Raw genomic sequence first — 14,352 nt, 5'->3', positions numbered from 1 at the left:
GAAATTCAGCTGAATATTCGTAATCAAAATTCATATTCGAATATTCTATTTTTATGCAAAAAAACAAAGAAAAAAGTTATAAGTACATGTACAAAGCCGCAGTTTGGGTAAAGTGCAGACGACTCCTGTACAAGTCATTGTTTTGATAACAGCTTCCATCTTAATTGTTTGTCAAAGCTTTTACAAGATATTGGCAGAAAGAATTGTTCTATATTTCATGTTACAAACACATGTGACCATGACATTGTAACCTCAAAGTCAAAAGACTTCTACCTGTAATCCCATGTCACTATCATACCATTTGGCATGATCACAGGTCAAATCGTTCTCTAGATGTTATATAGAAACAATATGGTCTGCCAACCCACCCACAGACAGGTGCACAGGAATATACCTCAGCTTCTTCAAAGGGGGCATGATAACATGATAACAGGGGAGGTAATCACGTGACAAATAAGATGGTGACGTCCATGCCAGGACATGTATTTTTTGCTGTTTTGTACCTTTAATTACTTTTATTAATTGTTTAAATGCCGCCCAGTTTCCAGCCGTATGAGCAACAAAGTGATTAGCGTTAATTTTGTATTAATATTCGCTCTTTATCACGACTTTTCTTAGCAGGAGCTGTAATTTTGTGACCCGCTAAGAAATTTTGCAGCAAGTTAAGTCAAGATATAGAGCGAATATTAAAAGGAAACAATTGCTAATGACTTTCTTGCTGATATGGCTGGACAGTGAGCGGCATTTAAACAATAAATACAAGTAATAAAGAGTATAAAACTACGAAAAATACCTCTCTCAGTATGGATGTCCCCATCTTGCCACGTGATTACCCTTGCTGGATAATGAACAACTTATGAGATTTTACCACAGTGTTCCTCATTGATACTTTTCTGCTTATTTGAAGGGGGGATGTGTGAATAATAATGATCAACTTACGAGAGTTCACCACAGGGCCCCTGATTGCCTTGGTGATCATGCCCTGTATATCCCTGGTGACCCCCAGGGATTGTAGGTCTACTGGCAGCCCCACCTTGATGGCCTCTGCCATGTGCGTGAGAATGGTGGAAGTCTTCAGGCCTCGTCTTGAGGCAACCTCCTCCTGTTGATACACATTCATGGATTATGTATACATTAGCAGGGCTGTGAATCACTTCAAATTAGAGGCCCTAAATGAACTACTAATGCTTCTCAATTCCTTCTTTTACATTTTTGTATAGGCGTGCAAATTCTATATACCATAGGTTTAATATTGAATTTTTTTAATTTCAGTTTGCAATTAAATAGCACATTTTTGGTTTCACTTGCTCATTAAAAATATGGAACCAAATGTTACTACTTTTAACATAAGAATGAACAAGGCAGTCCAAGAGAACGCTATATCTCCTGCTAAGGTTCTTTGCAACTAAGTGGTTAGCTTGATTGTATACGAGCGTGACCTGGACATAATCTGAGTCACACTAACTTTTCCTAAAATCCTTCAGAAGGTTATAGGAGAAAAGATGCACATAAGAAAACAATGAAGGCTTTAACAAATGATGTATTTTATAGCAGCTATACACTCAAGAATGTAAAGAAATAAAATACTACGTTTTTTCAGGACTGAAATTAAATCACTGTATCGGAGGAGACTACTGATTGCAAGCAATATTTTATCCAAAAATATTATGTTGTGTTTGTTTTTATTTAAATCATTATGCACACCTTGATTTTCATAAAGAAAACCACCATTTAATGATGTAAATGAAAGAGCGTTTTGTTACCACTGAGTTTTTCTGCACTGCACACATGATGTACGATGTTCTCTGGGTTTCCGTTAAACTGTAGATCTCCGTCTGCAGATCACTGGTGGACTGGAAGTAAAACCAAGATAGATAAACATTTCTTGATTTATTTTATGATTGATCATTAAAATTAACTTGTGTTGGCTGGCGTTTATTGACAAAGTCGATTTATTTGGTTGCCATAAACTCAAGGATATTGTTGTTAATCACAGAACAGTTATCAGTTTTTGAGAGTTGTAACGGGATCCTCATATACATAATTAGTGTTTAACTGAGCTTTAGTCTTTTAAGTTATGACAGGATCAATATTTTAGTTTTCATTTATTTCTGTACTCATAGCAAACGCAATTTTTGTCTGAACGAAAAAATTCTGTCTTTGCATATTAAGGCCTCTGGGCCTAATTATAACATAAACAAAGCAAAGGAGTATAAAGATAAAACACTTATAGTTTCAAATGTTATTATATTTCCTATATTAAACTATGTCTTTCAAATACAAATGTACCATACAACATGCATGTTCTAATATGGAACAAGTTGTTATTATCATGTAAGGGAAACTTGAAAAACAAGTATAACTTTTAACAAAGGATAATACAAATTACACATGCACAACTTCATAAAGCACAGAGCATACAAGTTTAAATGTTGTACATGTACCTTTAAAAGTGAAGGACCAATTTGCTAGAATAAATTGCATAATATGGACCAACAGACATATGGACAGATATCAATATGAAATCCAGTATATCCCCTTACTGAATTGCTTGGTAAACAAGAGCTGTCAGAGGACAGCGCGCTTGACTATTCGAGTGCTTGAAATTATAACGTAAGCCGTCATGGGGAAATTGTTCATATTCAATATTTTATTAGACGAACTTTCAAAAATAAAAAAAGGAAAAAAAAATTTATTTTTTTTTTGGGGGGGGGGGTTGAGAGGGGGTATAATGTGGGGTGTGGTCATTTATTAGACGATCTTTCAAAAATAAAAAAGGAGAAAAAAAAAATTTGTTTGGGGGGTAGGGGGGTGAGAGGGGGATATGATGTGGGGTGTGGTAATTTATTAGATGATGTTTAAAAACATGATCTTTTAAAAAACTAAACAAAAGGAGAAAAAAAAAATTTGGGGGGGGGGGGGGGTAGGGGGGTGAGAGAAGGGTATAATGTGGGGTGTGGTAATTTATTAGATGATGTTAAAAAAAACTAATTTTTTTTTTGGGGGGGATGGGGGGTGTTAGGGGGGTATAATGTGGGGTGGGATAATTTATAAAATGATGTTTTAAAAAAAAAAATGGGGGGGGGGGGTGGGGGGGAAGGGATTCTGGGTAGGGGCGTGGGGTATTGTTTGGGTGGAATCCATTGTGGTATTCAGGTAAGTGTTGTTTTGTCAAGGTAATAATAAAATGTGATCATAAATAAAGAACTTATGCCAATTTAAGCAAAATGTTCAATTATCTAAGTGTGAAAGGGGCCATAATTATGTAAAAATGCTTGATACAGTGGTCTGCTCTTGTTTATAGGTTGGGGTAATGTTGGTAAACAAGTATGCAAAATATAAAAGCAATATGTCAAAGGATATAGGAAATATTTGGGGTAGTATGCAAACTTTAACATTTGCTGCATATTCTAAGTGGAAAAGGGGCCATAATTATGACAAAATGCTTGATAGAGTTGTCTGCTCTTGTTTATAGGTTGGGGTCATGTTGTTAAACAAGTATGCAAAATATGAAAGCAATATGTCAAGGGACAGAGAAAATATTTGGGGTAGTACGAAAACGTTAACAATATGCATATTCTCAGTATAAAAGGGGCAATAATTCTGTCAAAATGCTTGATACAGTTATCTGCTCTTGTTTATAGGTTGGGGGCATGTTGGTAAACAAGTATGCAATATATGAAAGCAATATGTCAAGTGACAAAGGGAATATTTGGGGTAGTACAAAAACTTTAACATTTGCACGCTAACGCAGAGGCTAACGCAGGTGCCGACGCCGGGGTGAGTAGGATAGCTCCACTATATATATTTTATATATAATAGTCGAGCTAAAAAGGAAAAAAAAATGGGGGGGGGAGGGGAGGGGGTTGAGAGGTGGTTGGAATGTATAGCGTGGTTATTTATTAGATGAAAAATCCAAAATAAAAAAAAGTAAATTTTGTTTGTGTGTGTGGGGGGGGGGGGGGGCGGGGAATCTGGGTTAGGGCGTGGGGTATTGTTTTAGTGAGTAGGATAACTCCACTATATATCTATATATATATATAGATATATATATGTAATTCATATAAAAGTCGAGGTAAAAAATATATTTCATATGTAATGGTCCAGGAAATAAAGAAAGGGAAAAAAATTACATTTTTTTTAGGGGGGGGTTGGGGGGGGTTGAGAGGGGGTTATAATGTGGGGTGGGGTAATTTATGAGATGATGTTAAAAAAATAAGAAAAGGAAAAAAAAAATGTTGGGAGGGGTAGGGGGGTTGAGAGGGGGGTATAATGTGGGGTGTGGTAATTTATTACATGAGGGAGAGGAGGGTATAATGTGGGGTGTGGTAATTTATTAGATGATGTATAAAAAAATATTTAAAAAAAATTGGAGGGGGAGGTTTGGGTGGGGGGGAAGGGATTCTGGATAGGGGCGTGGGGTATTGTTTGGTTGGAATCCATTGTGGTAATAAGGTAAGTGTCGTTTTGTGAAAGTAATAATAAAATGTGATTACAAATAAAGAAGTTAATGGCAATTTAAGCAAAATGTTCAATTATATAAGTGTAAAAGGGGCTATAAGTATGTCAAAATGCTTGATACAGTGGTATGATCTTGTTTATAAGTTGGGATCATGTTGGTGAACAAGTATGCAAAATATAAAAGCAATATGTCAAGGGACATTGAAAATAGTTAGGGTAGTACGCAAACTTTAACATTTGCTGCATATTCTAAGTGGAAAAGGGGCCATAATTATGACAAAATGCTTGATAGAGTTGTCTGCTCTTGTTTATAGGTTGGGGTCATGTTGGTTAACAAGTATGCTAAATATGAAAGCAATATGTCAAGGGACAAAGATAATATTTGGGGTAGTACGAAAACTTTAACATTTGCACGCTTACGCCGACGCCGGGGTGAGTAGGATAGCTCCACTATATATATTTCATATATAATAGTCGAGCTAATAAAAACAATGCAAATACCTGTATGCATTTAAACCTTACGAATTATAAAAAAACACTTCCTTACAAATAAGTAAATGCATACATTTCTAGCCTGCATGTTCAATGTGTATACTTAACACAGAAACATTGAAAAACTTGTATGCACTTAAAACTAAATATTTATACAAACTTATATCTTACAAATAAAAGTCTATGCATACACTTTTATCCTGCACACCACATACCTTGTCAATATCTATTTTAGCCTGCACACCACATACCTTGTCGATATCTATTTTAGCCTGCACACCACATACATGTACCTTGTCGATATCTATTTTAGCCTGCACACCACATACCTTGTCGATATCTATTTGCGGAAAGTTGTCCATGGCAAGATCATTCTCCCCACAGAAGGGACATATCACCTCCAGAAGCCCCTCTCCAAACCTCTCCACCTTAGCCTCTGGGAAATCTTCCAACCTCAGTAACCCTGACTTGGTGCTTGGTCTATAGACAGAACCATTAGTCTACATCTATTTATTGTAGCTCAATTGCATAGAAAGCGAAATGCTTATTGAAATGCTCTCTCTGAGTCTATTTCCTGGGTAGAACCAGTATTTAGTGTCTTTTGGTGGGAGATTTAAAGAATGTTCCCACCATGGGAATCAAATCCGTGACCTCACAATCACTAGGTGGAAACCATATTCACTACCCCAGGCCAACCTCAGAAATGTTACACTCAAACTTTGTTGCAACCATCACTTATACCCTTGCAGTGCTGTTTCATCTATTTTCAAGGGCAAATAACTTGTGTGGATCACAAACATAACTCATACCCCTGCATCACTTTGTCAGCTGTGTTTAAGGGCAAATAACTAGTGTGGATAAGACATATAACTAATACCCTTCACACGCTTCTAAAGGTAAATTCAAGGGCAAATACCTTGTTTGGATCACAAAAATTGCTAATACCCCTGCTTAGCTTTTTTTGTGATGTTAAAGGCAAATAACTTGTGCGGCCCACAAAAATGACTAAATACCCTTTCACAGCTGCCAAAGCTATGTTAAAGAGACACTCATGACTAATACCCCTGCACTGCTTTGTCAGTTATGTTCAAGGGCAAATAACTTGTGTGCATAACAATCATCCTTTACACCCCTGTCACTCCGATAGCTATGTTCATGGGCAATTAACTAGTGTGGATTATTGGTGATTAAGAAAACAGTATCTTGTACATCTGAACATTTTGGATATGGCACATTTGAAGTTTAAATTAATTCACATAAGAAATGGGGAAATTTAATTGGAATGACTTACAAAATTACTCCGATATACCCATCCCTGCAGGTACAGAACGTGGCCAGTTTTCAAGTCTATTTTTAGAGTTAAAACCTATTTGTATAGTTAAAACCTATTAAGTTTAGCATATTTGCATTAAAAAACCTCAGGTAATTGAAACACTCCAAGGGTCTGTTTTCTGGGGAAAAGAACTTGTTGTCGATGAATATCTTTAAAAAGCCCATATTAATTCCCAGTCTTGATGGCTACTTTCTTCATTGTTAATCATATTTAATACACACAAAGGTGCAGCCATATTTACCGTGTCCCATAATCCATTTTTAGTAATTGATTAAAGATATTGTACACCAAATATCAAAGAATACATTGATTGAATCCATTATTACTCCTAACACACATAAAATTCTTAATGCATATACATGTGTACATGTATACTATTGAAAAGGAAACAAATTTCATTCACACATTTAAAAGAATAAAGTTTATATGGTTAAGAAAAATGTGTCATAAGACATGTTTCTTGTACAGAAGTGGAAACCAACAATTCAAATCCTTTCACCTGATTTTAGCCATATCCAGGAGCACTTTGTTGCTGGCAATGGAATGTGGAGTGTAGCCGGTCTGCTGGGCCAGTTCATTTCTACGTCGTATAAGCCTCGTGTAGAGGTCTGCCTAAGGAGGGAATATCAGACAACTTAATGTATAAGCTTCGTATAGAGGTTTGCCTATGGACGGAATATCAGACAACTTAATGTATAAGCTTCGTGTAGAGGTTTGCTTATGGACGGAATATCAGACAACTTAATGTATAAGCTTCGTGTAGAGGTTTGCCTATGGACGGAATATCAGACACCTTCATGTATGAGCTTCATGTACAGGTCCGCCTATGGAGGGAATATCAGACAACTTCATGTAGATTGATCTTTTTACAGCAGTTTTTTTAAGTTAAAAGTGACCATTGAGTTGTGCCAGCAAAATATTTCTATTGCAGACAGTTGCAAATTGTATAACTACTGAACACAATGACCAAAAAAGACAATATTTAAAGGGGATTATTTTTTACCTAAGTATTCTAGGTTAAAAAAAGACCATTTAGTTGAAGTAGCAAAACTATTTTATTGTAGACAGTTGCAAATTTTATGACTACTGAAAACAGTGAAGGTAAAATTGAACTAGAGCTTTGTCACAGACGTGACGAATACCCCCACATGCCACATTGACACAGAATATTTTGCATGTTGTCTTCACAAAAACAGAAGACACCATGCTCAATTTTTAAAATGCACTAAGTGACCCCGTGACCCGAGTTTTTGACCCGGAATGGCCCATGTTCGAACATGACATTCCCCCGGTACACATCATCTAGATACAACTTCTGACAAAGTGTGGTGAAGATAGGATGTAAACTACTTGAATAAGAGAATGGACACCATGCGCAATGTTTAAAACGCACTATGTGACCTAGTTTTTGAACTGGCATGACCAATGTTCGAACTTGGCCTAGACATCATCTTAATACAACTTCTGACCAAGTTTGGTGAAGATCGGATGAAAACTACTTGAATTAGAGAGCGGACAACATACTCAATGTTTAAAACGCACTAAGTGACCACGTGACCTATTTTTTAACCCGACATGACCCATATTGGAACTTAACCTAGACATCATCTAGATACAACATCTGACTAAGTTTGGTGAAGGTTGGATGAAAACTACTTGAATTAGAGAGCGGACAACATGCTCAATGTTTAAAACGCACTAAATGACCACGTGACCTAGTTTTTAACCCGACATGACCCATATTCTAACTTAACCTAGACATCATCTAGATACAACATCTGACCAAGTTTGGTGAAGATTGGATGAAAACTACTCTAATTAGAGAGCGGACGCTGAATACGGACCGACCTAAAGACAGACCGACCGACCGACAGACAAGCTCACTCCTATATACCCCCCTAAACTTCGTTTGTATATAATAATATATAAAGGGGAATATTTTTAAAAGAAGTATTGTAGGTTAAAAAAGATAATTTAGTTAAAGTAGCAAAACTATTTTATTGTAGACAGTTTTATGGCTGTAGAAAACAGTGACAGTAAAAGTGAATAATATATAAAGGGGAACATGTATGTCAAAGGTCTGAATTGAGCCCAAGCACTTGAGTACGAGATATTTTCACAAACATTTTAATGTTTTAATTTGATCTGTCAGTTTATTCAACCATTGCATATTGATATAAGATGTTGTATAGTTAACTTATTTTACAGGTGGACCTCTTGGCCAACTGACTGATGGATAACATATTTATAATAATGCTTGATACATGGAAATTATTCCTTCTACAACAAATAAGCAAATTTACACAGTTTTGGCTAATATCTGAAAAAGTATAAATATATTAATGCAATTGTCAATAAAATGTACTATACAAATCTGTAAAATATACTGCACATATGTCTATTAGAGTCTAGTAAATGTACAACACTAATGTCCTTATAGTTTATGACAAATGTCCATCCAAGTCTATTAAATGTACCATACACATGTGTTAGTTTATTAAATGTACTAAACAAATGTCTATTAAAGTCTATAAAAATGTCTTTCACACATGTTAATTAAAGTCTATTAAATGTAGTGAACACATGTATATAAAAGTCTATTAACGTACTACACATATATGAGTATGTCTATTAACTGTTTTAAACACATGTCAATTAAAATCCATTAATTGTTCTGCACACATGTATATTATAGTCTATTAATGTACTACACATATATGTGTATGTCTATTAACTGTATTACACACATGTCAATAAGTCTATTAATTGTACAGCACATATGTATATTAAAGTCTATTAATGTACTACACATCTATGTGTACCGGTATGTCTATTAACTGTTTTGCACACATGTGAATTAAAGTCTATTAACTGTACTGCACACAGGTCTACTAAAGTCTATTTAATGAACTACATAAACAAGTGTATTACTATTAACTGTACTTTTCGTGTCTATTATTAAAGCCTATACATGCACTGCACACAAGTTTGTTAGAGTAAATTAAACGCACTATTCAAACATTTGTACTTCTAAAAATGAACTACAAATATGTCTATCCAAGTCTATAAAATGTGCTACACAAATGTCCATTACATGTCCGACCCATATTGGCCGGTCCCTACCTCCAACCGTGCAGTGCGTACGTCTACAATTGGTTTCTGTGGTGCAAGGGCTGCCGCAGGGGTCACTTCAACAAGGCAAGGTTTTCCAGCCCGAGGCAAGGGGCTGGAAATATTCCGCTTCAGGCCAGGCTTAGGGGCTGGGGGACTTACTGAGGGGATACTAGGCCTGCAATAAAGGGCGAGGCATGTCATTAGAAAAATTGGGCTTAATGAATTGATGGGCCTAATTGATGTGCCTTAAATGTCATCATGTGTTCCCCATCAAGGTTGAAATTTGGAAATTTGCTGTCTTCAAAAAAAAGATTACAAGAAATACCTGTAGAAATTACAATAAAATGTAAAGCTAAATATTTTATTCACGATTGGAATGGTTGATTCTGTATTCGCCTTGATGAACATCAAGTAAGAAGGTTTCTCATCACACACTTCATATGCCATTGATATTGATACCATTTGTCCTTCCCAATCATTTGAAGGTTCAACTGCATTTTGAAACAAACGCACATTAAGCTTTAGTTCTTAAATGTTTAAGGCTATTCATTTGAAGTAATTTTATAGTTTTTATTAGATTTGTACAATTTCCCCCTTTTCCTAATTTTTATTTTAATAAAGTATATTTTAACTATATTTTATCATGTTTACTGACTGCCTTAATTCACAGGCAATACAAGGAGCCAGCGACTTACATGCTTAGCAACTAAGCCCAGAAACTAATGGAGGTTACTCCCCCCCCCCCTTCCCCCTCCTGTTCAACTTTTGCATATGAAACAAATTCTGAAATAACTGACTTTTACTTTAAAATTTGGTGTTTCCCATGTGAAACTGTCATTCTCAAATTGCTACAGATGTGTATTACACAGTAGGTTACACAACACCGATATCTCACCAAAGAACAACTGTGCCTCAAGTAGGTTACAAAACAATGATATCTCACCTTACAGCCACTGTGTAGGTTACACAACACCAATATCTCACCTTATGGCCACCGTGACACCAGGCCTCTCCTCGGCAGCCAGCTCTTGATTGGGAATGAACTTCAGCTCCTTCTTGCACTCAAGTCCACCTATAAAACGGGAAGATTTTCATGATAACAGGCGATGGCTCAAATTCCTATTGGCAAAACTAGCTAAAGGCTACAACGTTAAATGACAAACAAAAATGTAGAGCTATGAATATTATATCAGTCTACTGGTTACCTGCACATATCCACGAGTCAGCCTGTGTAGTGATGTTGATGGTGGAACCATATACGCCCACACCACACGCCACCTCCTCTAAGTAGCCCTGCTCTATGAGACACTTGCCAAACGCCTTCCACCACGGACCCTTCCTGTACCTGCATCATAAGTTTAAGTTTAAACCTATTTATTTTAGCTTGATTGCATCATAATCCCAAGGCTTATTTAAATGCTCTCCAGTTGTTTCCTGGGTAGAACCACTTGGGAGTCTTTATAGGAAATCTAAGCGAGTTTCTTACAGTGGGGATCGAACCTGTGATCTCTCTTGGTCACTAAGCAGACACCATATCCACTACGCCTTACCGGCGTGTATTAACGTTCTGTACGTGTATTATGCTTTTTCCTCTAAAAATTAACTGAGCCCTCATGTTGAAGACATGAACAAATGCCTTAAGCTCTCATAGAATTAAGTTCTGTTACATGCCAATATTTTTCCATTTTATATTATTGTTTAAATAATGAAAGGAAAAGATTATTTACTATTGGTACATGGATACTATACATAAGCACCTACTTCCCAATGCCAAAGACCTGGAGTTTGGCATGGCGTTTCACTTTCTCACTGGATGAGCCAGTAAGGACCAACAATGTGTTGTTCAAGCCGTAGCGACCATTTAGTGCCTGTAACCGTTCATAAAACAAAAACTTATAGCATCATTTAGATGTTTATTTGACTCAACCAAACGATATACACATACAATAATGATGACCAAATATTTGGTTAACATTTCATAAAACTGCAGTGGAAACGGTTCAATTTAAGATAAATTTATGAGTCATAGTTTTACAAATGCCCACAACCTTTTTCATGAAACTGGTTTAAATTGGATAAAAGACTGTTGTAAAAAAACGAGTGGTTACACATGTGGCCTACTGAGGAAGAGAATAAATACATAAATACATAATGTAATGCACAATGTCTGTTCATGACATAAGAACATAAATGCAAGAGAATAAATGGATAAATACTGTTGTACAAAACCGATTTAACACATGTAGCCTACTGAGTAAGAGAATGAAGGACATCAGAGATCCAATATCCCACACCTTTATTAGGTGCATAATTAGACCAGTACTTGGGACAACAATTGAATCATGGGTGACTAGTACTGACTACACTGTTACACAGCCCAATAATAGTCAAACCCTAGTTACCAATCTCTATCATAAAACCCTATCCAGAGTTTCATGTTGAGAATGGACCCAGGGTCCTTCAGATTGGGAAAAATCGAGTTGTTTTATATAAAACTGGGACATTGTTTCTGTGTTTTATGTGAACACAAGTACTTTTCAACACAAACAAAATTTAGAGATAGTGTTTTCAATATTATCTTTAATAAGCTTCAGCAGAATAGGAAAATATACTTAACTTATTTGTTTGTTGTTGTTGTTGTTGTTGGAACCGTAAAAAATTGGGAATATTAAGCTTTTGAATTATAAAAAATTCTTTTTGAGATTTAAAAAATGGCTGAATTACAACCCTAACATCGACTGTAAAATCAAAATGCTACCTGAACGACTTTAAAGAAGTGTCCAGCCTCCTTGCGGTAATCCACAGGCTCAATTGATGACACCTGATGTGCAACCACTGATGACCAGTTCTTTGAGTCATAGTAGCTTTTCTGTCGACTAGTTTCAATTCTAGAACATTAGAATTCAAACCGTAAATAGAAACAGGCCCTAACTGGTCTATTTTTTAATCAGTTCAAGAATATTTTCAACACAAGAGGAGGCTATGAACTTTGTTCAGTTACAGCAACTTATAGTTCAAAAAATCGTATAGACATTGACAATACTTAAGACACTGGTAATCATTTAAAAAAAAAGAATTCAAGTTGCCATTTTTTTGGATTATATCGGGCAAGTTAACTCTTTTGATAATGCAAAAAATATTTTATATCAGCCAATAGGACACCAGTAATGACCAGCAAGCAACATCAAATTGTTACTTATTTTAGAAATGATATAAATTATATAACAATATTACACGGTTAAGAGGTACTTCCATTTTCCTCCAATAACCTGCCTTTACATAACATTACCACACATTTTCAGGTTCTTACATTTTTCTACAGTTGTCACAACAATTTGCTGTGCCCCCAATCTGCTCCAAGTTTTTGTTGTCAAAATGCGAGAGTAATATCCTAAAAATAAATATAACATCAACAGTTAATTAAGTTATCAATTTTGAAAGACGATATGTTACATATAGGGAGATTTTTAGAACTGGACCAGAAAATTCTGAGAGCAATTTCTATTTGAAAACTGTTGAACTTCATAAACAAGGCTCCATTTCAATAAAAAGTTATATATTTAAGCATGTGTAATCTATAACTGTAAAAAACCTGATACATAAAAGGTTGAAAGGTTATATACTGGTATGTTATTTTTCAAAACAATAATGTATCACATGTAGAGGTATGTCAACCAATAAGAGTGTTGACCAACAAGGGGTGCACTTCTAAATTGTAAATAAGAGTACATTGGTGCATAATCCAATCAATAAGGGTTTATATCCAATCAATTAGGGTTTATATCCAATCAATTAGGGTGCATAATTCTGTTAATTAATGTGCATAATCCAATCAATTAAATTATGTGCTTAATCCGATTCAATTACTGTTGAGCAGTCATTCATAAACATATTGCAAACAAATGCAAGTTTAAGAGTGTTCACAAGCTTGTTCTTTAATATGACCTAGTGATCAAGTTTTTAACGCCACAAGACCCAGTTTTTAACCATTCGTACAAATCATTGGGATACATTTTCTGACAAAATTGAATGGAGATTGGGAAATAAATGTTGAATATTTTCGCCATAATTTGATCTGGTGACCTAGTTTTTGACCCCAAATGACCAAATTTGAAATGTTCGGCCAAAGTTAAATGAAGATAACGAAAATTAATGTGTCTTTTAGAATGTTCACAAGACATTAATTTTTTTAATTTACTTAGTTTTTGACTCCACGCAACCAACTTTAGATCTCTGCAGATATAACATTGGGACAAATTACCTGACCAAGTTACATGAAGTTTGGGAAATAAATGTGACCCCTTTAGAGTATTCACAATTTTTATTTTGACCTTATGACTTTTTTCTTTTCTGTCAGACCCTGTTTCAATCTTGGCCTTATTATCACTGGGAAAAATGTTCTGGTCAAGATTCAAGAAGATTTGGCGATAAATGTGGTCTCCTAAAGTGTTCACAAGGGAAATATTGAAAACACATGGCGGCCAACACACAACAAACATCAGCAACAAGAAACCGTCGGAGACGGGTGATGCTCCCCAAAGTTTTTTTTGTCACAATATTGCACTATATATTCAGATAAAAGGAAACGTCTTGAGGGCACAGTAGTTGGGGGGACATGAATTTCTTTATAGAAAATTTCAAAGGGCCATGACTCTGTGAAAAATCATCCGACCAGAACTCGCTGATAATATACACATCTCCTCTTGGTAGTGAAGCTTCCCATAAAGTTTCATTGAATTCCGGTCATTAGTTGCTGAGAAATAGCCCAGACAAAATTGTGCATGTACAGGACACACGGACGGACAGGACGAAGCGGCGACTATATGCTCCCCCCATAATAAATTTTTGGGGGAGCATAAAAAGGTGATCACAAAAGCTCTCAATAATCATGTTGTGCTCAGGTGAGCTAAAAAGAATAATCATAAACTATTCACTGACAATAAAAAAAATAT

At 35.7% G+C, this 14,352-nt stretch overlaps 1 protein-coding gene across 5 annotated transcripts in view; it reads right to left on the bottom strand.

Moving 5' to 3' along the window:
• Window positions 1–14,352, bottom strand: part of LOC127861409 (bifunctional 3'-5' exonuclease/ATP-dependent helicase WRN-like) — a 73,273-nt gene that overhangs the window by 2,834 nt on the left and 56,087 nt on the right. For all 5 annotated transcript variants that reach the window (XM_052399866.1, XM_052399867.1, XM_052399869.1 and 2 more), the window contains exons 15-24: window positions 12,711–12,791; window positions 12,159–12,288; window positions 11,162–11,268; window positions 10,606–10,745; window positions 10,385–10,472; window positions 9,410–9,575; window positions 6,786–6,898; window positions 5,283–5,433; window positions 1,764–1,853; window positions 940–1,102 (exon numbers count right to left, since the gene is read on the bottom strand). In XM_052399866.1, the coding sequence (XP_052255826.1) occupies window positions 940–1,102; window positions 1,764–1,853; window positions 5,283–5,433; window positions 6,786–6,898; window positions 9,410–9,575; window positions 10,385–10,472; window positions 10,606–10,745; window positions 11,162–11,268; window positions 12,159–12,288; window positions 12,711–12,791 (1,229 nt within the window). The remainder of the gene's footprint in view (window positions 1–939; window positions 1,103–1,763; window positions 1,854–5,282; window positions 5,434–6,785; window positions 6,899–9,409; window positions 9,576–10,384; window positions 10,473–10,605; window positions 10,746–11,161; window positions 11,269–12,158; window positions 12,289–12,710; window positions 12,792–14,352) is intronic.

The sequence above is a fragment of the Dreissena polymorpha genome, chromosome 16 (genome assembly GCF_020536995.1).
Source record: "Dreissena polymorpha isolate Duluth1 chromosome 16, UMN_Dpol_1.0, whole genome shotgun sequence".
NCBI lineage: Eukaryota > Metazoa > Mollusca > Bivalvia > Myida > Dreissenidae > Dreissena > Dreissena polymorpha.
This window is presented reverse-complemented; position numbering and strand designations above follow the sequence as displayed.